This window comes from Magnolia sinica, chromosome 3, assembly GCF_029962835.1.
Source record: "Magnolia sinica isolate HGM2019 chromosome 3, MsV1, whole genome shotgun sequence".
NCBI lineage: Eukaryota > Viridiplantae > Streptophyta > Magnoliopsida > Magnoliales > Magnoliaceae > Magnolia > Magnolia sinica.
Window position 1 is genome coordinate 97,459,883 of NC_080575.1, and position 24,834 is coordinate 97,484,716.

Sequence of the window (24,834 nt, forward strand, 5' to 3'; positions counted from 1 at the left end):
GAAGTTACTAGAGCAAGGGATACACTCCAGAGAACTAAGACTGAAAAATGTACATGTCAGGGATCTGAGAAAATCAAGCCATTCACGTTAAAGAGGCCCGAAATTGGTGAAGAATGCAAGATTACATAGTTCCCGCCATCTAATTGGCTCAAAACTTCATATATGGCCTGAGGGCCATAAATTAACCGTACATATAAAATTTCAGCCCTCGGATCACTATGAAAGTACCCCAACTGACAGATCAACCCATAAACCATTGATCCTGGCCCGCCTGATATTTGGATATACTCCAATTTTGGTCTCAACCCATTAAATTAGATGGGAAATCAGATGGACGATGTGGATTTACCAAAAGAAGCAAGGTGGGTCCCACTTTACGCGCGTGTGTGCACAGCACACGTACACTCACGGTGCATCGAACCAACTAAAGCGGGTCAGCACCTGCTGACCCACGTCTTCTTCCCGAAACGGCAATTGCCGTTTTGGCGCAGCATAACGGACGGACGGCGACCGTTTTATGGACGCTAGTGGGCCCCACAGAGCGTACATACTGATAATCTAAACCGTCCATCTTGTAGAGGGTCATGGATACTTCAAACTACGCTGAATTTTTGGACCCATGCAAGCACACGTGCGCGATACAGAGGCCATAAGTGGACTGCCCTGCAACGTTCAAATTGATGTTTGAATGATTTCTTCTCTGATTATGAGTCAATGGACATGAAAAACCATCCGTTTCTTATCGAAATTTTGAGGGCAATGTAATAGACGGGGTGGATTTCCTCGAAAACACCTCTGTGGAGCCCACCGATCACGTCAGCGCCGGACGTGCGAAAGGCTACGCACGTCCGCGAAATCTGATTTCCAAGCAGTTGTGGCCCACCATCTTTGATCATATGGCAGATCTGAACCGTCCATCGTGTAGGCCAGCCAAAATGCTTTCAAGAGACGTTGATTTTATAGAAATAATGCAAGGAACGCGAGAGTTATGAAGCCCCGAACTTGGCTGCGAAAAGGCTTTCGTTGTACGTGCGATAGCTTCCCAAATCCAATTTCCACCACTCCAGCAGCTATAAAAAGAGTTCCAAATGTGGAGAAGAGGGTGTGCTTGAACAGGAAACGTCAGATAGAGAAAGAGAGGCGGAGAGAGAAGTGTTTGGAATTTTTATATATTTTTTTCTTTATTTTTCTTCTTTTTCCTATGAATTATGTTGAGATTTAGTTTGATTATGTTAGGCTAAACCTCTTAGCTAGGGCTAAGAGGTGAAGCTTGTGGCGTGATGGGACTGATTCTATGCCTTTGATTTATGCCAGATTGACTGATGTTGATTCTAGTTCAATTAAAAGGAATACTTTCAGTTTTATTTAATGGTTTGTTGTGACTGAAATTACAATAGATCTGCGATGGCTTTAAGTATTTCTTCCTCCTTTTGATGTTTATGACGTCAGGAAGCCCTGTTGTTCACCATCGTCTCATGGGCATGGTTGGATGACGGTATCCTCCCTAACTTTCATACATTGTTGATTGGTTGATAATTAGTTTAATTCTATTGTTTGCTTTGTCTCCTGGGCATGGTTTGATGATGAAATCCATTCTAATTCATATACCTTTCATCTCGTGAAGACTAGATCAAGTAAGTTCAGTTTGATTTCCATGATTCTTGATGCAGGCATAAGATCTCCTTGATCTTTACAAGTGGATCCTCTGAATCCCTAGTTTCCTTCCTCTGAATTCCTTAAGTTTTAGATTAGTATTTCACCAGTATTCATAAATTTATATTTGATTTCGATTTCATCTTGGGCTATTTTTATTTCTACCTAGTTTCAGATAACGTACAGGTTTCAGTCCCTTGGGATTCGACCTCGATCTCACCGAGTTTATTACTACATCACAACTCTATACTTGGGGAGTGAACAAGTTGTACATGAGTCAAACCGAGTCGAGCTTAGCACAACTTGGTGTTAGGGGCCTTTCACAAAACCTTAAGATCTAGCCTCCCAAAACAAACCAGAATTATGAGATAATAAAACAATGAAATAAATCAAAACATAAACTACACCACACAAGAGATTTTTATGTGAAAAACCCTTAAAGAGGTAAAAACCACGGGACCTCGTCTAGATCAACAATTCACTATGAAGTAGAACGTTACAACCTTCTTCACTAACGCAGGAGTGAATGACCCGTGCGGCTTCCATGCTTCGGGACCCACTAGGTCCTGTCCCAACAGCACCGATGGTGGCTTTTGATCGGAGAGAAATTGATGGCTAGGATTGTCCAGTTGGGTACGATTCTCAACTAAGGGTGCAGGGTTGCTTTGTGATGGACACATCCACAATCAACCTGCCATGCGTCAGGCATTGGGCAATGGAAACCCTCTTGTGAGCCCAGCATGCTCAATGGATTAGAGTACGCCCACCGGCGCTGTACATCACTGCCAGGATGTCCTCCATGTGTACGGCGGTAATTGTTGGTATACTAAACCGTGTCCCACCCATCACCACCGTACAAAAGTCTACAGGCACCGAGTATCGTAGATCCGGACCATCCATCCACTGCAGATGGGACAACACGATGTGTGACTTGCCCTGTTAGTGTTTTAAGGTTGGCATTGGGCGGGGGGGGGGGGGGGCCGCGGGGCGACTGGAAGTCTGGAATCCTCTCCAAAGCCCACCTGTTTTCTGCCGTGCGTTAATCACCCAAGTCTGTGGAGCCCACCATGTCGAACAGGTAAATCCACTCCGTCCATCAGGTTCTATCCTCAGTGATAGGTGCCATGAAAAAAAATGGGAATGGGAGGAAGCCATCATGATCTGTGGGTCCCCCATGGTGTGTATCTTTCATCAAACCCGTTAAATATACAAAAATCAGCCTAATAGAAAACTAGAGCGAGCCACGCCGTGTGAGCTTTTAATCTGGCCTTCTTTTTTTTTTTTTTTTTGTATGTACGGTCCAAACAATGGTTTCCACCTAATAGACGGACTGGATTTTACATACGCAACATGGTGGACCCCACAAGTGTTAGGCCCGGGCGCAGGTTCTACAACATACTGGTCCAGACCAAACAGACAATAAACAACCAACGGCACCGATTCCACACACGAGTAGGGGAATTAATTAGAGAAGGGAAAACTCACAGAAACGGGGAGCTCGGCTGCAAGGTCTTCCTCAGTGTTTTGACTGGTGCTGGTGGCGGTGGTACTGCTACTACTGTTGCCAGAGAAAGCAGAGTCCGAAAAGGGCAGAAGCTCTTCAGGAACGCTCGGCCAACTTCCTTCCAGAAACCCACCATTCCCAACGTCTCTAACACCTCCTCCAATTCCAACGATCTCTTCTTTATCGGGGAAATCCGGTAAATCTTCGCTGGGGAAAGTGGGTTACAACTTGCCTTCCATACAAAAGTGGGTTACGCTTCATACGGTCCAAAGGATCAAAAGTTATACTCAAATTAAAACTTACTATTTATAATAAAAAAAAGAAAATAAAAGAGACATTTGACCGTCGGTCTTATAAAATCTCACAAATCTAGTGTAGGCAACCCGGCATAGCAAGGTTGTTTGGCTAAATTAGCTTCTCCTATCCTAAAATTATATATAATACGTAGAAAAACTCATCCTGATTTGCACGACTGTTTTAAGACTCTGATGGTCTGAATCATTTCCACCTCTGATCAATTTCAAGGTTTATACTGAGTGACCCAATTGCTTGGGCCTAAGACCTTTCTCTTATGGGACTAATACTCTACAGAGGCTGGTTTCACGCAGTCCCAAGCACCAAGTCTATTGGGTGACATTTTGTATTTATAAAACTTACTATCTAGCAGGTTCTATGCCAGATGTTAGGCTCTAAGACTAAAAATCAGCTGCATCCGCAATTTAAAATGGTCCACACTAAACGGAAGGATGATAATGTGAATAACAGGTTTGTGTGTGAGGCCACTATGCATCTTTTATCCAACTGTTGATCCCATGTAACGCCGTGGCACCAAGAAAATATACAAAAATCAGCCAGAAACCCAAATAAAGCCACAGTGTGTGAACTTGGTGACGTCAGTACACAGAACTAGGTGACGTCAATACGCTACCAAGGTCGGTAGTGTGGGGCAGGCCATGCAATCAGTTTAGGAGGAAAAACTCAGGTACTTGGGCAGAGTACAATGGCTGATACACAGGCACTGAGGAATTCCAAACGCCTTTAAATTGGATGTGAGGTCAGAGTAGATGCCCACAAGTAGCAAATGCTAAAATCATTGTATCGGTTTTCGTATCGTTGATTACCGATACGGGCTCATATCGCCTGGATTGAGTTGTTTTGGCCCAAACAGCCGCATAGTCATGGGTGATAATACGATGTCAACTGTGGAAGTGAACGATGTGTTCAGGACCACAGCCGGCAATTTCTACATGCCATCGGTCAACACATCCGTTTCCTTGCAAACCATCTACAGAGTTCCAGACAGAATCCAGCAAGCAAACGAGGGTGCGTTCAAGGCGTACGGGCCCCAGGTCGTGACGATCGGCCCATACTATCACCATGAAGAATTTGAAAGGCACAAAGAGCGGTACCAAAAGTCAATCCTCTTCCGCAATCGCAACCATGTGTTGGAGGACTACCACACCGCAATCGTGGAGAATGAAGCGCGAAGTTGCTACTCGGGGTATGTCCACCCCAAAGGCAACGAGTTTGTCAAAATGATGGTGCTTGATGGTTGCTTCATTGTTGAGCTCTTTCTCAGGGAGAAAGAAAAGAAAGAAAACAAAGAAAAGAAGCCAGAAAATGAGCAATCCGAGGAGGACCCTATATTTAGTACGATTTGGATGCTGCCCCTTATCAGGTATGATATGCTCCTCCTCGAAAATCAAATTCCCTTCTCTGTTCTGAAGGTTATTTACGAAAAGGCTAGTGGGGGGAATGGTTCACTTGTGGAACTCGCCCTTGATTTCTTCAAACCCATCATACCTAATCATGAGGAAAACGAGATCAAGGTTTCCGACCATCAGATCAATTTTAACTACTTTCATCTGCTCCATTTGTTCCACTCGTATTTGTGCCCGAAAGGTTCAAATGAGGCAAATGAGACCAAGTTGACTATTAATAACAGTCGACCAATCAAGATGATCCCTTGCGTGACTGAACTCCAACTTGCCGGGGTCAAGTTCAAGAAGAAGAAGGACTTCAGTAGCTTCTTGGATGTGAAATTTAGCGGCGGGGTGTTGGAAATCCCGTACTTCTGTATAGATGACCATACCAATACTCTCCTTCGGAACCTTGTAGCGTTGGAACAATTCTGCTACCCAAAAGTAAAAACGATCCATTTCACGAATTACGTTGGGTTCATGGATTGCCTTATCAACACATCCAAGGATGTGGCATTACTCCATCGCAAGGGGATCATAGATCATTTGTTGGGAAGTGATGGGCATGTGGCAGACTTATTCAACCAGCTCTGCTATGGGATATTCAATGATTTCGAGGATCATAATTACCTTTCCGGTATATACAAGGATGTGGATAAATATTACAACAACCCATGGAAGACGCGTTTGGCGAACTTGAAGAGTGATTATTTCACCAATCCGTGGGCCAGCCTTTCTTCGGCAGCGGCCGTAATCCTCATCCTGCTCACTTTCCTCCAAACTTTCTACGCTATCTTTGCTTACCACCGGCCAGGGTCCTAGTTCTTGATCATCATGTTTTAATGGTTTGGATTATTTTGATTTTATTGCTTTGTATTTTGCTAATGGAAGTATATCTTGTGTATGTGTGAAAAACATTAAGGGTATAATATAAATCCTGCTTTTCTTGTGTGTGTGAAAAACATTACTGTATAATATAAATCCTGCTTTACTTTTTAATCTGGTAACTCGTCACCACTCGTTCCGGTTCAGTTTAGGGCCCGTGTGGCCGGGCAGATTGGAAGGGATTGGAAGTTAAATCCCAGGATTGGCCGGGCGTGCCAAACAGAGCGGGTGATCTGATACCGGGATATAACAATCCCATGGATCTTAAGACAACCCACTGACAACACCATAGTTACCTTTAAATCCCATCCAATCCATCCTAATCCGTTCATATATGCCTGGGACGTGCTTGGTTTGAGGGAGGATCGGATGGGATGGGAAGGTTTAACACCGGGATTGGCCGGGCGTGCCAAACAGACTCATATAGCAATCCCGGGGTATAGCAATCCCATGGATCTGATCATGACGACGTGCACCGCACGAAAGGGGGCAGTGAGTACTTTTACGCTGGGGCCTGCCGTAACGATGTTAGCAAGATATGTGGGTCTGATCATGGGGGTATGTGTTATATCCAAACCGTCCATCTCTTTGATTAGCTCATAATAAGGCTTGTGACGAAAGATAAGATAGATCTAACTATCAAGTGAACCACACGAGATGTTTTACCGTGAAAATTATTCTCTGCTACTATTTGTGGTGTGGTCCAAAAGATTTTAGATATTATTCGTTTCTTGAATAATGCTCTATATGTGGTGTGGTCCAGAAGATCTTAGATATTATTCGTTTCTTGAATAATGCTCTATTTGTAGTGTGTTCCAGAAGATCTTAGATATTATTCGTTTCTTGAATAATGCTCTTGCAATGATCTCTAAAAGTACATTAACACAATGATCTCTAAAAGTACATGAACGGTGTAGATATAATAAATACATTACTGTAGGCCTATATAACTTGATCTCCTTTGAACCGTTCTTACAACTCGGAGCTCGATGAGTGTGCGCGTCAGTCACGTCTTCGTACGCCACAGCTAGCTGGCCTGGGCTATAGCCTACGGCACAGCTAGTGCTTGTTACTGGCAGCTAAACTCTGTGGGTCGATCGTGATTTACTTATTTTATCCACTCCGTCCATCTATTTTAAAAGATAATTCGAGGCCCTAGACCAAAAACAAAGTATATTCAAATGTCAAGTCGGCCTCACCACTGGGAATAGTGTGAATTGAAATTATACCATTAAAAATTTCTTTGGAGCCACGGAAGTTTTGGGTGAATCTGTTATTTGTGTTATCCTTTCATCCCTGCCTTTGTGATCTCAAGAACAGTTTGGATGACAAATAAACATCACTGTGGGGCTTACCAAGGTTTCAACGGTGGAACTCGTTATTTCCACGTAGTCTACTTGAGATTCGTGCATTCTTCAATTTCGGCTTAACCAGTAAAAGTAACTGGAAAAACGTACGTACGATGCGGATAACCCACACACATTGATGGTAGGCCCAACTGAGTTTACCTTACTGAGTATGCAATCCGTTTTCGTGTTTCTGACGCTGACGGAAATGGATTGGCTGCTCACTGTGTTCGTGATCTGTGGGCCCCACCATGATGCATGTATTTCGCCGGTGCCATTCATTCATTTTTACGGATCATTTTAAGGCTTGATAAAAATATTAGAGGGATAAAAATCTCAGGTGGACCACACCAATGGAAAACAATAATGATTGGATATTCTCCATTAAAATCCTCCTCAGGCTCGGGGTCGGATCTGATCCGATTGGATCGGTCAATCTGGATTGACCACAATCTGAGCCCAATTCGAAAATCATTCGTATTTGAAATACCTAACTCAATCCGCACCGATCAAGGCCGTCGGTTCAGTTGGGATCGGGTCGGATCCACCAGAACGGATCAATTTTGCCCATCTCTACCCATGACACATCTAAACTGAAATACATATTTTGGACTGTTTAATATGAATTACTTGTACACCACCAAATATGCATCTTCTAAGTAATTTATATGTGCCTGCTTATCATCCATCAAACTCTGTCAGAGTATCAAAGCTTCTTTTTTAGATTTTAATTCATTTGAGAAAGTGATGAATAAAATGATCATGGCATATGAGATTAATGAAGACTTAAATGTGTTTCAATCTGGCAGAGGAGCAAGGTTTGGTGGGGGCACGGTAGGGATGGTGAACCATATCCAGAATTCCATCTGCCAAGGCCCACCATGATAGCCATGGGCCATCTTATTTTTGGCCCACTTACCAGAACACAGCCCAACAATGGGTGATGTTGGCATTTTTTCTTCACAAATTGAGCGGTTAGGATCGTTTGAGTAATCAGATCCAGATATAGTGCGGCTGGATGAGAGTAAACGGGATTTTGCATGCGCATGGGCACTAAGCATGTGGACTAAGAATTCCTTCTTCACTTAGGCCATCAATAGAGGTTGGGTTGGGCCAGGCCGGGCTAGCCCAGGCCCGACCAATACTTAAGACAAAAGGCCATGCGTGACTTAAAAATGTTAAAGGTATGAAACCAATGGTTCTAAATCAAGATAGATGGTTGCATAGCTAAAGATCATAATGACATATTTGTAGAATATAACACATGTGCATAAAAAGTCGGTCGGATTGGGCTAAAATGACAAAATGATCGAGCCATGCATTGTGGCCCAAGCCCATCCCACAAGCAGGATAGAACCTCCAAGCTCGGTCCAAATCTGGGTAGAGCTCGTTGGGTCAAACAGGCTACCCGGCCCAATGCCTCCCTTAGCCATCAACATGGTGGACAGGTTGACTGGTTCTAAGACTTAATACATGTTGGTAGCTTGGACCCTGTTTTGTGGCCCATGTTTGCAGTTGGACTGGACCCAGTTTTCTAACTCACCATGATATTAACTGGGCCGGGTTGGGTTATCTGCCTGGCTTACCGGTAAGCTATATGGGTGGATCGAGTTGGGTAGGGTTCAACCAAAGCCCAGACCATTTCCATAAACAGTCAGCATTATATAACCCGAACCAGACCCACTTAAAGAGGCGGCATTATATAAACTGAGCCCGACCCATTACTGATTTAGCTTGGACCAAACCCGCAGAGGTGAGGCGAGTTGACCCGTCTGTGGAACAAGGCCTTTTTTCTGCCCATTAATTGATAGGATAGGCCTGGCCTAGCTAACCTGAGTTCATTAATGTATTCAGATCTATGGTTCAGTCATTTTTGTTTTTATGTGTATATGATGTTTGTAGAAGTATTAAATTATTGAAATGGATTGGACCATCAACATTGGGGCCCACCAAAGGGATGGCTCTTGTACATATTTGAGATATTAAATACGACATGTAGGGGGATTTAATGAATCATTCTGGCCCATGGAAGACTTGAGTTAGTTTGGGTCCATTGGCCCGGGTCCAATTGAGAAACAAGATAATGTGTGGGTCTATGTATGTTATGCCCAAGCTCGGATTGTGGTGATAATGCACAACTCGAAGCGGAGTCTGATTACCCAATTTGGTGCAAGATCTAGGCTGTTCATTAGTTGGGCCCCATCATGCATGATTAATGACAAAATGCCTTTGAAACTCTAAACATAACCCGACCGAATGGCCCGACTAATAGATTGGCTAAGTCTTAGGAACAGGACCTAAGGGCGCAAATGGTTAGACCGAGCGGAACACTGAACCTGGCTCGATAATTAGTGGGTCTGTGTCCAAATTTTTTGACCCATGGGTGGGTCTAGACCCAGAAGTTGGACCCACACTACCAAATGGGTCTGGTATGAATCCTCTCAAAATCAACCCAATCCAACCCAACCTTGGCCCGCATTGTTAAATGGTCCAATCTAGGCCATTTTATCACTGGACTACAACAATGGGGCCTCGTTGTTGGAGAAAATGTTGGATTTTTGTGAAATGCAGAAAAAAAAAAGTAATTTTTGAAAAAAAAAAAAAAAAAACAGATTAATGTTAGCCTTGGCTTCAACACAAGGTCTGGGGTTCGAGTTCCCATAGGTCGTGAAATCCTACTACAGTGTGAGTATTGATGTGTGTGGGTACGTGTGTTAAATAAAAAAAATAAAGGTTGATAATGTTAGATTTTTAAATTCTAAAATCCAAACTGCTAAAATCTAGACGATGAATGCACCTGATGTAGAGAACATGAACCAATGCCCGTCTTCTAATGTAGGAATAGAGTTGTACACGAGCAGAGTATACTCGTTAACTTGCTCGACTCGACTCGGAAAAACTTGACTCGACTCGGCTCGAAATGATTTAGAGCTGAGCACGATCGGATTTATGGTGCTCGAAATCATTCCGAGCCGAGAATGAACTTGCGCCTGCTCGACTTGGCTTGACTCGAGTAATACTCGAAATTGACTCGACTCAGTACTCGACCAGGGGGGTATATATACCCAAAAAAAAGAAAAAAAAAACGCTAAGCTACTCTCCCACCTCGCTCGTCCCTTTCCCAGTGCCCCTACCCTCTCTCAGCCCGTTCAAAAAAAAAAAAAAAAAACCCAGCGCCCTTCCTTCCCAGCACCCCTACCCTCTCTCAACCCATCCCTGCGCTCGTTCGACGTCCATCCGGTGCCGCTCGTCCCTGCCTTGCCCGGTGCCCCTGTCAGGTGCCGCTGCTCGTCCTTGCCGCTTGTCTCTGCTACTCATCCCTGCCTTGCACGCACAGTGCCAGTCGTTCCTACCGCAGCTCGCCCAGTAAGTACCTAATACCTTCGATTTGAGACCTTGTCCAGGAGCAGAGTATACTCGAACTCGACTCAAAAACTCAGACTCGACTCGACTTGATATTTGCTCGAACTCAGCTCAAACTCGAACGAGCAAAGCATGAGTTGGGCATCTAAGCTCGAAGCCCGAGCTGAGCCGAGTACGAGCTGGGACTCGGGCAACGCGAGCCGAGTACGAGCTGGGCAATACTCGGCTCGACTTGTGTACACCTCTACGTAGGAAGCCCTCCCTAATTTATCCACATTGAAGGAAAGCCGGAGCTTCTCGTTTCAACTCTAGTGTGGAGGCAAGGAAGATCCATCTTGGCGCCAAGTGGACCCCACACATCACATGTGATGAAGGGTGGAGATGAGAGAGTTGATCTCTCTCTCTCTCTCTCTGCATGCATGTACTAATGATTGAATCCATTACCATGGTCATTCATGAAACACCCATATCCATTATGATAAAGTGGTGGACTATCAAATTTGGACCGTTATATCATGATCAAGTGCTATGAAAATAGTTTTAATGGTTACAAGAAAACTTCAATTATTGAAAACCTTCATAAATTTTTTAAAATCCTTTTTTAGTGTTGTGCATAGTTAAAAACTCACTTAATGAACATTTAATTATTTATTTATTTATTTTATTTTTTATATCATAAACAAGTCCTAAGAAACTATTAAATTTCTTGTTGGCTCATGCAATGATCAATGGAATTTAACAAATGCACCCTGCTTCGTAACCCCAAAATCCAGAAATTCAGGTAGGGCTAAGGTGGGTCCGGGGTGAATAGTATGAAAAGAGCGGTGTTGCACTACCGTACCTCACACACCAATAGCTAAGGGTAGAAGTTCATGAGATCCACCCCCATCTGTTAGGTATCCAAAAATTATGACCATGGAACTTAAGTAGGCCGCACCTTAAGAAAGAGTTAGGATGAGTCGCCCACCATTTATTTCATGTAGGGCTAGATGTGGTGTTTATATGCCATCCAATCTATTTATTTAATGTGCCTCATTGGGATGAAAGAATTACCCAAAAATCACAGCATTCCAAAACGCAGTGGGCCATGCCACATGCATTTACAAATTTTTAGGTATAATATATGGGGAGGGCCACCTGTGTAATGAATCAGCCTGATTTTTTTGGGATCAAGTCTAAAACAATGGACAATACACCTGATGTATGGTGTAGATTTCATGCCTGACGAGCATTTTTCACATGAAAATGGCTTGAGCATGGACTATTTAAGTTGGGTTGAGGATCAGGTCAGGTCATGTTAAGGTTAACCATAGATTTGTCAAGAGCCATAATTGAACAGTTGACAAGAAGCGTAGCTGGTGTGTAAGGATGTGGATGGCAAGATCCATCCGTATCCGAAAATAATAATAGTTTCTAGTGTTATGTTAACTCTAAAGGATTCAAAAAAGAAGAAGAAGAAGAAGAAGAAGAAGCTACGTTTATACTGTTATATAATGTTATATGCATCATGTTAATTAGTTTTCTAGTCGGTTTTTTCGAACCACATGCATATACATAAATTAAAGTATAAAGTAACATTTTTCAAGAGTTTGTAGAACGTAATACTTTATGAGCACTTACACATTCTTTTTCTTACTATCTAATGTGGGATAAAGCTCACACCATGCTCTTCCATAGTTCATTATGGCTCAAATCATGATATTACATCCAAAATGGGTCCCAACAAAATGTATTTTCTTTGATTCATCTCTAAATTGCAACTGCTTCCTTCCAAGTTAGGTTGGACTACTTGGTCATTTCGAGTTTCCTCTCGATTGGACTTTAAATCAAAGCAATTCAATACCATTTGGGCATCCAAACACACAATCACCAAGTTTGTGCTTGCTTAATTGAGTTATTCGTTTTGTTTGTGAAATCTAACTCGTTTTGGTAAGCTGACATGGTGTGAAACTCTGCCCATCCAAAATAGCACACAAGTACCTGATTGAGCTTCCCATTACGCAGGATACACGGCTTAGATCTTGTGGCCAAGAAATGGGCCATTTAACTCCTTCCAGCTTATGATTAGTAGAACCGTCTAGTATTGATTCCGATTTTAAAACACTGTGATATGGCTTGTGTCCGCTTTAACCAATGGGATTTCTTTATAACTAAAAATTGACATTATTTATTATATGCTTTATGATTAAAAGAGAACTTACAATAGAGTACAACGAGATTGATACTCTTTCAAAAAGATCCATCAATTGTTTCACTAGGATTCACTTTCTAGTTTTCCATTGGAAACCATTGGATTCTTGATTTAAAATATTAAATTACTTAACTACCAGAGGGGATTAGATGTGACCCTTACCATGGGGCCCACCTTGGTGCATGTATTTTATATCCATGCTGTCCATCCATTTTGCCAAATCATGCCATAAAATAAAGTAGATCCAACTCTCAGGTTGGCCATATCATAATAAATAGTGGTGATTGACCATTAATAAGCCACAAGTTTTGGATCAAGCTGATATTTGTTTTTTCCTTTTTTTTCTTCGTCATCTAAGTTTACGTGACCTTATAAACAGGTTGGATGGCAAACAATTATTATAGAAACATTACCATGGGCTCTATTGTTTTTTAATGGTAAGGTGTTCAATTTTTTAATGTTAGGGTGTTCAATCACCACTGTTTCCTATATTATCGTCCATCTTCTTCATCTTCTTCATTTTTGGGCTCATGCACTAAAATGATCCAGCAAAACAGATGAACAAAACCGGAAGTAGCTTCCATGCATCAAGGTGGGCTCAATGGTACGGGCCACACTGTCTTGGGTGAGGCCAGGGCGCACCTAATGCACTCCCCTTAACTACAAACTCAACGGAAGGATGCTTACAAGGTGAAAAGTAGAAAACGATCTTCTTCATCACTAACTCTACGTATTCAGTAAAGAGTACATGCAATAGAATTTTTTTACTAGAGATAAAAACTATATATGCGTGTGTGCATGCACGCAACCCAATACTTAAATTGGTTCGATGAATCCTCACAAAAATTATTATGCTTACCATGAGGATTTGAGCCATCTACAAGACACGCACACCCAAATTGTTGTATGCTTACCTCTTTTATATATTTGTATCTCTCAATAACCAAATATGAAAACAATCCTCAGCAGTAAGTCCCTAAAATAACAATGTATAAGCAATTGCAATACTCATAAAAAAATAAGCTATTTTTCATATTCTTTTTCAATCTTTGAAATCAAATAAATAAGATATGAAACATCTAAAAAATGATATAGAAACCCAAAAAAAAAAAAAAAGAAGAAGAAGAAGAAGAAGAAAAGACCGGTCACTCAAAATTGAGTCTCTTTCCTAGTTGTGTCATGCCCACATCTTTAGGTAATATTCACGTTTGGGAGATGGCTCATGAGAGATCTGTGGGGATGATTTTGTATTATAACACCTGCTGCAGTCACTAATCAGATGGCTGTCCAAGGCCCAAGCATGTTTGAACAAGCTCAGGGATGTGAACTTTGCTCATCTAAGGTAATGAAAGAGAGGGATCAATAACCATAGAGAGAAGGGCAACATATCTCATCCTTGGATGAAAAATCACAACAGCAACAAAGAGAGAACACACCCTTCTGAGTTCTGACACTGAACTTGATACAACAGACTCTGATGAAAATTCAAGAATCAAACCCCCATTTTCCTAACAACAAATGACCTGCAAAAAGAATTCAAAACAAAGAAAAGAAAGGCACAAATTCAATACCTAAAACCTTCCCATCTAAACCATATATCCCCTAAAATTCTTACTAACACTAATAACCCAATATCTCCTCCCTTCTTTCCTTCTTCCTCTGTTTCTACTCCCCTCTTTTTTCTTACTCCTCTCCTTTTCTCACCTAACTACATGTAATCAATCTGATCTTTTCCTATTACCACGGGGTCTCTCCTTTTGTACAAAAAATGAAAAAAAAATAAAAAGAAAGAAAAAAAGAGGACAATCCAACTTAGGAATATTTTCTCTTTCCATCGTCCCTCAGTTGCAATCCAGCAAGTGACTAGTCTTCCTAACAAATTCTGGAACTGGCGCTGGTGCCTTCTGCCCAGTCTTCACCCTCATCTCCAGCACCTTCTTGTGGGAATTCGAGTGCACAGCTGCCACATACGTCGGGCTCGCTGCAGGCCGGTACTCTGGATACAGCCGGCCCGACTTGTAACGGACCCCACACGCATTGCAGAGTGTCTTGGGCCCCATTGGGCCCATCCGCCATTGCGGGGTCTTCTGTATCTCACAGTGCATGCACTTGCGTACTGGTTTCGATGCCTCTTGATCCCCTGCAGGCGGCAGAGGCAGTATCAGCTTCTTCTTCTTGGGTACCTTCTTCGGCTGCGGCACAGATTCCGCAAAATGCTTGAGCTCAGATGGGAATGAGGAAGCCAGGAGAAGTGGGGTGGTGTTGTGGTTCTCAGATGAGGCTGAGGAGACGATAGGACCCTGACGGGGGGAGAATGAAGCAGGACGCGGGCGCTTGCTACGAGCACGGCCTGGGACAATGGTATCAGGACCGAGCAGCATTGGTTTTCCAGAGCAGGAGCTGGTTTCAAGAACAGAGACGGGGCTTGAAGTCCTGAACTGAGGTTCCTTGTTATTGTGGTCATTGTCAAGGTCGATGCTTCCAGCAGAGAACGAGTCCTCCACAAAGGTGGACAGCCACTCCAGCTGAGCAATATCCTCACACTGAGAAACATAAGAGGTGCGAGAGAGATCAGGAAAAAAAAAAATATCACTGAAATGGCAAGCAACGGTTCCAAAAATTAAATTCCAATACACTACATTCAAAATATCCATCCCACTATTCCAACAGGGAGATGCTAGTTGGCTGCTCATGATCACATACCTAGACCACACAAATGGCTAATACCTCGATCAAAACAATCCGAATCATGGGCCCCACTACAAATGGGGCACACCCCAAATCAGATTGATTGAAAGAGATGGTAACCATTGATCAATCGACATGGAGGATCATCTGTGTTGGGTATTTGTGGTACATGCGTGCAGCAAGCAGGTGGGCCATATGCTTACGCATGGACGGTTGTTATTGTAACCTGCCTCAGAATCCACTCATTCCTACACCATAATGCTCCATTATCAAACATTAGTGATGGGAGTGACTCATGCACCAAACGATACTCTGTCTAGTCACAAACGATCGCTTATCATAGTGGGGTATACGATCGATGTCCATATACCAACTCAATGAGTGGGTGTTTTCAAGACGAATAATGCACCAATTTGCTTAGTCCACCAGAAAACTGACTGCCTACTGACCCTGCCACTGCTCTGTGGGCCCCACCATGATGTATGTGTTTCATCCATGCCGTCCAGATCATTTTATGGTATGAGCTGAAAAGTGAGTTGATCCAAATCTCAAGTGGACCGCACAGCGTTGATTGAATGCCCACCGTTAAAAACTTATTGGGATCACAAAAGTTTTGGATCAAGCTGATATATATTTTTCCCTTCATCCAAGTCCGTATGACCTAATCAACAGCTTAGATGTCAAATAACCATTACAGTGGGCCCCAGGAGGTTTTTAATGGTGGACATTCAATCACTACTGTTTTCCCATGGTGTGGTCCACCTGAGATTTAGATCTACCAAATTTTTGGGATGAACCCCTACAATTATCTTTCAAAATGTATGTACGGTGTGGATGAAACACATACATCAATCATGGTGGGTCCACGTAGCCCCGACCACTAGCCACACGGCTGATGTCAGCGTCACTAGCCAAACCGCGTCCGGTCCACCAAACATGTAAAGGTGGGGCCCACATAAGTTCGGTCATCGGCTGTCCATCTGGCTGTTGATTCTCATTCCAGGGACTTTGATGGTGAACCCACGGAAAAAAAAAAAAAAAAAAGGCTGATGAGGAATGACCCGTGCCGCTTCCAGGACTGACTGGAGTGGGTCCCATCCCAACAGCACAGACGGTGGCCCTTGATTGGAGAGAAATTGATGGCTAGGATTGTCCGTTGGGTACGATTCTCAACTAAGGGTGCAGGGTTGCTTTGTGATGGACACATCCACAATCAACCTGCCATGCGTCAGGCATTGGGCGATGGAAACCATCTCGTGAGCCCAGTATGCCCAATGGATTAGAGTACGCCCATTGGCGCCGTACATCTCTGACAGGATGTCCTCCATGTGTACGGCGGTGATTGTTGGGATACTAAACCGTGTCCCACCATCACCACCGTACAAAAGTCTACAGGCACCGATTATCGTAGATCCGGACCATCCATCCACTGCAGATGGGACAGCACGATGTCTAACTTGCCCTGTCAGTGTTTTAAGGTTGGCAATTGGGGGGGCGACTGGAATCCTCTCCAAAGCCCACCTGTTTTCTGCCGTGCGTTAATCACCCAAGTCTGTGGGGCCCACCATGTCCAACAGGTAAATCCACTCCGTCCATCAGGTTCTATCCTCAGTGATAGGTACCGTAACAAAAAATGGGAATGGGAGGAAGCCATCATGATCTGTAGGTCCCCCATGGTGGGTATCTTTCATCAAACCCGTTAAATATACAAAAATCAGCCTAATAGAAAACTCGAGCGAGCCACGCCGTGTGAGCTTTTAATCTGGCTTCTATTTTTTTCGTATGTACGGTCCAAACAATGGTTTCCACCTAATAGACGGACTGGATTTTACATACGCAACATGGTGGACCCCACAAGTGTTAGGCCCGGGCGCAGCTTCTACAACAGACTGGTCCAGACCAAACAGAGAATAAACAACCAACGGCACCGATTCCACACACGAGTACGAGAATTAATTAGAGAAGGGAAAACTCACGGAAACGGAGAGCTCGGCTGCAAGGTCTTCCTCAGTGTTTTGACTGGTGCTGGTGGTGGTGGTGCTGCTGCTGATGCCAGAGAAAGCAGAGTTCGAAAAGGGCAGAAGCTCTTCAGGAACGCTCGGCCAACTTCCTTCCAGAAACCCACCATTCCCAACGTCTCCAACACCTCCTCCAATTCCAACAATCTCTTCCTCATTGGGGAAATCCAGTAAATCTTCGATGTGATCGAAGAAATCCCCGCAAATGTCAGTATCAGCGCCATCCACAGAGCCTGGCCCCATCATGCCTACTGTCACAACCGAAAAATCACAATATCAGTGATTTTCTTATTTTCTTTTTTTTTAAAATTAGAATTTAAGGGAAGAAATGAGAAGAGAGTGGTTTTCGGAAAAAGAGATTCCGTTTCAAGGGGAAAGTTTCCGTTTTTTGACATTTCAGACCAGCCAAATTGCAGAAATCGAGGATTCCGTTCTAATTTGCGCATGCCGCGTATGACCCACTTTAACCTAACTAGCGCCGCGGTTTGCCTTTTACTGGTTTTTTTTTTTTCTAATTTAAAAACAAAAGGAAACGGTGTCTTGTCTTGTTCGGCTAACGCGTTTTTACATTACACATCACTCAGTGCGCATTTTAGCGGGGCGTAACTGGTGGGACTGGGAGCGTGGGGTTGGAAATTGTCTGAAAAGTCAAGGGTACTATCGTAATTACACGTCGTGATGGAATTTGAAATTTTGAATTGGGAAATGACATTTCCACCCTTAAAGGATGATTGGGTTATACTGCCCCTATTCAGGTTGCATTTACCGTATTACGGCTGTAGGGGTGGAGTTGTCAATTTCTGGGTGTGGAAATGTCATTTCTCTGTAAAATGTCAGTCGAGAGGATGAAAAACACAGAATTCTAAAATAATAAAAAAATCGTGGGTTCCAAAATCACTGTTTTTTAAAATTTTAAAAAGAGGAAATGCTTCATGGAAACAAAACACTGAAGGTGCACATTAGCAACACGCGTTACTACAGAATGGCGGGCTTGTTTCTGGAGATGCCAGTGGCACTATGGTAATTTCGGCATTAAAAAAAAAAAAGCCCGACCATGAAATTTAAATGGTAATTGCAGCAAAAAGTGCAACAACACAAAAAATTTGAAATGCCAAAAAAAAAAAAAAAAAAAAAAAACGGTTGAGACGAAGAGCTTTTGGTAAAGGACCCATGGCGCAGGTTAGCAAAAAACAGAGGCATTTGTTCTGAAATAGACTAGAAGGAGAAATTTCCCAAGAAATATATACCTGTGCTGTGCTTCTTCTCTACAGAAAAATCTCTCCTCGAATCGTCGAAGCCAAGAGCCAAATGTAGCAAAAATGGCGAAACTGTCAGGTAAGAATCCTTGTTTCCGCAAGAGAAATCGAGGAAAATGCGAGGTAGACAGTAAAGAAACCCTTGTTCTAGCTCAAAAACCTAACCAAAACCACAACCTTCTACCCAAGAAGCTCAAAGCAAGGCCTAAACCCTAGCTATCCCGCAAAAAATGAGGCGAAATGCAACAAAATAGCTCTGTAACCAGAGCAGAAAACAATGACGAGTAACACACCCTACTCCACGCCCAAATCTCCAAGAAAACACATAAAAATCAAACCCTATCCAAAGGAAGAAAGCAAAGACATGAAAATCCCAAAACCTGGAAGGAGAAGCGAGAGAGGAGAGTGAAAAGAATGTGAAAGAGAATAGATGAACAGGGGTAGAAGAGGAGGAAGTGAGAGGTGTGGGGAGAGAAGGAGAAGGAAGGAGAAAGCCTAAAAAGGGTGAGAAAGAAGGGTAGGGGGTTTTGTAAAGAAGGGGGGATTGCTTGCTTCTCTGCTTTTCTGGTAGGTGAGGCTGTGCCTTCATTGCTAGCTGTCTTTTACGTTGCTCTCTCTGTCGTCACGTTCAAGCCTCCTCTCTCTCTCTCTCTCTCTCTCATCACTCCTCTCTGAATTGCACTGCGGGTCCCACCACCGCTTTCCTTTTCTCTCTCTCTATTTTCCTTACTTTTATTTTATTTTTCTTTTTTTGAAATGTCCGGCTCATGGTATCGGTGCTGCCGGGAAAGGATAAAACGCTTGCTGTACTACGCGTAGACTCTTCGGTGATGGACGCGGATTGTGGGCTTCCCCCCGCCTTCCCTTAGCTCGGCATAGGCAGAGGCTTTGAGGGTCCATCGTGAAGTATTTGTATTATCCACACCGTCCATTCATTTTTTTTCATATAATTTTAGTACATATACGTAAAAATGAAGCAGATCCAAGACTCAAGTGGACCACACGGAGCGAATTAAATACCTACCATTAAAAACTTTTTAGGGGTAATAGAAGTTTTGGATCAAGCTTATATTTGTGTTTTACATTCATACCGATTTATTAGACCTCATGAATAGATTAGATGAAAAATAAATATTATTATTGGGACTTAAGAAGGTTTCAACTGTGTTTGTTATGATCACCGTTGATTCCTGTGCTGTGGTCCACTTAAGCATTAGATATATCATTTTTTTTTTGGGCGTATACTATGAAACCATACGGAAATATGATTGGAGAGCGTGGATAAAAACCATACATCATGGTGGACCCTCAGAGATGTGGTGTAGTACCCAATCTGCTTCCTTCGCTGATGGACCCTCAGAGATGGAGGACTTGGCATGAGTATGAAATCAAGTCCTTCCATCACGGTGCCAATTGTCTTTTGACCGGACCCTTCAAATCAGGTCGATTCAAAACTAAGGTGGACTGCCCCATGTATAACAGTTGGTTTCGAAAGTCCTGCCACTAAGCATGTGGTGTAACGTGACCCACCGCACCGGATGAGTGGAAAAAGAGTGGGACGGTGAGACATTTACCGTGTTCCCGGTTTATGGTTTTTACAGAGGGGAGAACTTTAATACTCTGGCAGCCAATGGTTGATATGCAAGCACTACTAAAATATGTGGCATACAAACAAATTTAACCAAGAATTCTATATCTAGCTATAGCATTGGTGGACATTCATTGAACCGCTAAAAATAAAAATAGTGGAGGGTCCTAAGAAACATGTGTCCACTAGTCAGTAAAATGATCTTATCTTGGGAATGTTATTTAAATACACTGGTTTATGTAATTTCATCAGCTTTTTTTTTTTTTTTTTAAGGTAGGGCTATCAATAGCTTTATTTCATTTAATGTAGGGCTGTTAATGGCCGGGCTGGGTTCACTTCGGGCCGGATCTTGAACTGTTTGATCTGGACTGAGTACAGGCCTATTAATTTTTATTTTTATTTTACCCACTCTTAGTTGACAGCCTTAATTTAACTTATGCCACGTGTAATATTTTTTACGGACGCAGATTGCGTCCTACTCCCGTCTCTAGCCCCCAACGGGCAGTTCTGTGGGCAGGCCCACTGTGACGTATAGGTTTATCCAGGCCGTCCATCCCTCCTCGATCATTCTAATGTATAAGCACAAAAATGAGGTAGATCCAACGTTCAAGCGGACCGCACCAAATAATAAGCTTGGTTTGCATTAAATGCACGCAGCATTAAATGTCAGTTGCAGTAAATGTAAGGGTAATCTCTCGTGTGGTCCACTTGAGCGTTGGATCTGCATCATTCCTGGTCTTATACTTTAAAATGATATTAGAAGAGGGATGGACGGCATGGATAAACTAATAAATCACAGCGGGCCCACCCACAGAACTGCCCGTTCGGGGTTAGAGACAGGCGGAGGTAGGACGCAATCCCCGTCCATTTTTTAGTGCCTGCACCGTATAGTCCATGTGTCAGATGATTACCCTTTTAAAAGCGACGCGGATTTCCTGTTAAAGGATTTTTGCATGAAGTTCCTGTGGTGGGAACATATGTGGGGTCCACGTGAAATTTTTGATAAATCCACACCGTTCATCTGTTTTGTGAGCTCGTTTTAAAATAGAATTCCAAAAATAAGCCGGATTCAAGACTCAAGTGGGCCGTATTGAAGGAAAAGGTGGTTGGGAAATTTTTTACCATTGAAACCTCCGTGAGTCGACAGTAATGCTTACATGTCATCCGTACCATGGACGAGGATTCCCTGCTAAAGGCTTTCGCAGGAAGTTCTCTGAGCTCATTTTCTGATGTCAAATGAAAATTTATTACGATTCAAGGCTAAAGTGGGCCGCACTAAAAGAGAAGGTGGTCAGGAAAATTCCTACCGTTGAAACCTTCCTGGTTCGACAGTGATGTCTGCATGCCATCCATACCGTTCATAACCTCATTCCTACTTGGATTAACTGAAAACACAAATATTAACATGATTCAAAAAAATGGATGAACATCATGGATTTATCAAAAACATCACGGTGGCTCCGCAGAGATTCGCATCCTTTTAAAAGGGGTTTCCAGAGTGGAAAAATTGGAATTGGCATGCCTGGCGAAGGTACTCAACCGAGTTTCCTCCTTGATACCGTGGGATAAATGACTTAACATGCACAAAACCTACACCCACCTATAAATTAAACTATACCTGACATGATTTAAAAAATTAAGTTGGTACAGCTCTCATGTGAGTCACCCTATAAAATTATATCTTAAACCTTAAAGTCATGACTTATTAGGCTTATGAGGGAAAAAAAAAACATTTTTGTAATTTAGGTTCCGAAAATTACCGGCATAAGAGCCTTTTGTTTTACTAATTGCTAAGGTAAAGACAATAAGAAATGATTCCAAATTACTTTATGCTTCTCGTGTCAACGTTTACATTTGACCCTTGATTAGTCTATTTGGCGTATTTATGGTAAAATTATAATAATGACATTTTTACATCACTTTAGTACCAGTTTGTTTCACCAACTATTACAGTGTAGACACCCCTACCCTAAACGAGATCATAACTACTTTTCGACTTTGGTTTAGCTTCAATCAAAAGCGTTTATACGACTCGACACTTATTATATGACTGTATAAGTTGGACAAGGTACGACTCAAGGCAAGTTTTGGAACAACCAATGGTCTAGATCAATAGATCAATGAGCTTGCCGACCCATTTCTGCTCAAAATTATCATGGTCTTTAGAATGATCAAACGTACGTAATAAAACTACTCCTAGGCCACCCTAGAAGCTCTAAAAAGCCCAAGGGGATAGCTCGAGAAGGGCATCAATGGAACCTAGAAATGATCAACAGGATGGATTGATAAACTTGTGGCCCAACCGACTTGATCCCAGTCGCTCGCCTAGGGGTATCAGTAAGTCACGAATCAATTAAGGCACATTTTCCCAACTCAAACGGTAATAAAAACTCATGAAAACATAACCAAAAGGATCCTCAACATCTCCCAAAGACGTACACTGGAGTCGATCAAATAGTACTAAAGCGGGTGAGCGATGGCAAGATCAAGGTGAACATCGTAACTTCGAAAAATTCCAAAAACCTCGAATGCATAAAGTGTCGAGGTGGAAAAGAGTATTCCAAAACACGACCTTGAAGGACTAGTTGTAGAAAGCATTCAAAAAATCCAACCTAGATGCTCTTATCCTCATTGATAACATTATGAACTCCCTCTCGCACGAGTACACATGGAATGCCCTCGCTTCATTAGCTTTGCTCCTTTTATCAGTTTGATTTTGATTGATCGAGTGTGTAGTAGACTCAGAGGTAAAAACGTCTTTGACTTAGAGTCACCAATAGCTAGAGTGTAGCTTCAAAATCAACGGTTGGCTAGGACCTATAAAATTACCTATAGGCCAAGAGATCAGGAAATTTCTCAACATGAGTAACTCCTGCGCTGGTCTGCACCATAGATTTTGGGTAAAGGCCTCAATTACAAAAAAGGAAGGGGTTATGATCCATTTTCTTCTAGTGCAATACACGGTCTCTACTTTACGAGACTATACAAATATATATATATTTTTTAATTTAGGAAAACTTCCAATGTTACTGATCTAAATGATACTGCGTTGGGCTTCAAAGCCTCAAGTAGGCAAAATAAATAAAAGTAAAAGTGGCAGTAGAGTTGAGAGTTAAGCTATACTACATTAGGTTTCAGGACCTTAGGTAGGCAGAAATAATGAAAAGTAAAATGTCAGTAAAAAGTGTGCATGTGTGTGTATGTGTGTAAAAGTTGTTGATCTTCTGGGTATGTGCAGAATGGAATACAGTTTAATCCAAGATATAATAAGGAAAATGAAAAATTAGACACCATTTTCAGTCAAAATGGATTGTCGGATGTCCCAAATTCTGACCCTATTTGTTTACTTTAATATCTTTTTTAGCTTTAGATGATTCATATCTTAACCGAACAGGGTGACCTTGTGGAGAAAATTATTCAGAGATGGCAAAGGGCCAGGCAAGTTTAGATACGTACAACTTTAGGACGAGAGAGTATGCCACAGTCAGAAATGACTTCAAGGTTTAGCTGAGTCGTTCTTCCGTGATTCTTCCACGGCCTCTGCCTTCTCCGGCTTTTCTCCTTGTTTTTCTCCCCTTTTGTTTCGTTCACAGGGAATTCCTTAAATAGGCATAAGGGATCTTAAAAACTTCCCTTCGAGGGCCATTTTCAGGTGAATATTTTTACCAGTCGCAAATCAAAGTAAGGAGTACAAGGGGTTAGAGCCTCTAATTGAACCACACCCAGGCCATACCCAAAAACGACAATGTATGAGCCATTTTTACTCAGAAATGGTCTTTCCCGTGTCATACCCTACCAAAAAAGGACCTGATTAGCCCTTTTTCCTTTTGTAGATAGCCTTTCTGAAATAGGATGTTAGGTTTAGTGCTTCGAGGGTATTCTTAGGGGCCGTACTCTTCTTTTGCTTTACCGTTTGTATGCTCCGACAATGACTGATCTAACTCGATCATTGTCTTCAAGGCTTGCCCTGCATCGTACCCTGTCTAACTTGTACGACCAAACAGCAAGACCCCGAACTTTTCAATACCCGTGTATTGAAAGTTCTCGAGTGTTACTCTGAAATTTAACTTATTATATACATGTGTACGATACCAATCTAATTATCCTAACCTTACATTTATTCTCCAACACGAATCTGACCGTTGAGAATAATCTCCATTTATAAATCAAGTCATTTGACCGTTAATTTTGAGATAGAATCATCATATACCCAAGTATTCTCACTAGTCCATCATAACTGACTGTTCAGTCAACTATTCACCGCTAGGTAAGGATATCTAACCGTCCACTCTGAGTTTGGACCACCTGACTATAATAAACTAGCTACTTGATCTCTGCATCCACTTATACGCATATTGAATTGAGATTTTGATCCATTCATCTTATTTACCACCTATGAATATACTTAACCCATCATCACAACTACAATATAAGAAACTTACATATATGAACCAGTTACTTGAATCTAACGGTATACATGTTCTATCTCTTGATCACTCCAAAAAACTACTTCTATAATCATGTAGAACTATTAGATTTTTCGAAAACTCTCATATCAGCAATAATTACAAAAATGCGATTAACCTATGCCCTTGAATTCTATATCACATGGTTCTCATAATCTGTTTAATGTGAAATTTTA

At 42.3% G+C, this 24,834-nt stretch overlaps 2 protein-coding genes across 3 annotated transcripts; one reads left to right on the top strand and one right to left on the bottom strand.

Moving 5' to 3' along the window:
* The first annotated feature begins 4,350 nt into the window (after window positions 1–4,350).
* Window positions 4,351–5,679, top strand: LOC131238989 (UPF0481 protein At3g47200-like). Its single transcript, XM_058236558.1, has one exon. The coding sequence runs from the start codon at window positions 4,351–4,353 to the stop codon at window positions 5,677–5,679; it is 1,329 nt and encodes a 442-aa protein (XP_058092541.1).
* An 8,719-nt stretch (window positions 5,680–14,398) lies between these two features.
* LOC131240348 (GATA transcription factor 8-like) lies at window positions 14,399–19,087 on the bottom strand. Of its 2 annotated transcripts, none has more exons than XM_058238504.1 (3): window positions 18,596–19,087; window positions 17,307–17,596; window positions 14,399–15,185 (listed from the first exon to the last, which is right to left on the bottom strand). In XM_058238504.1, exons 2-3 carry the CDS (start codon window positions 17,592–17,594, stop codon window positions 14,484–14,486), a joined length of 990 nt encoding a protein of 329 aa, XP_058094487.1. In that variant the 5' UTR covers window positions 17,595–17,596; window positions 18,596–19,087; the 3' UTR covers window positions 14,399–14,483. The 2 variants fall into 2 exon arrangements, with proteins under 2 accessions (XP_058094487.1, XP_058094486.1); XM_058238503.1 differs by having other exon boundaries at window positions 17,307–17,599.
* Between the last annotated feature and the right edge of the window lie 5,747 nt (window positions 19,088–24,834).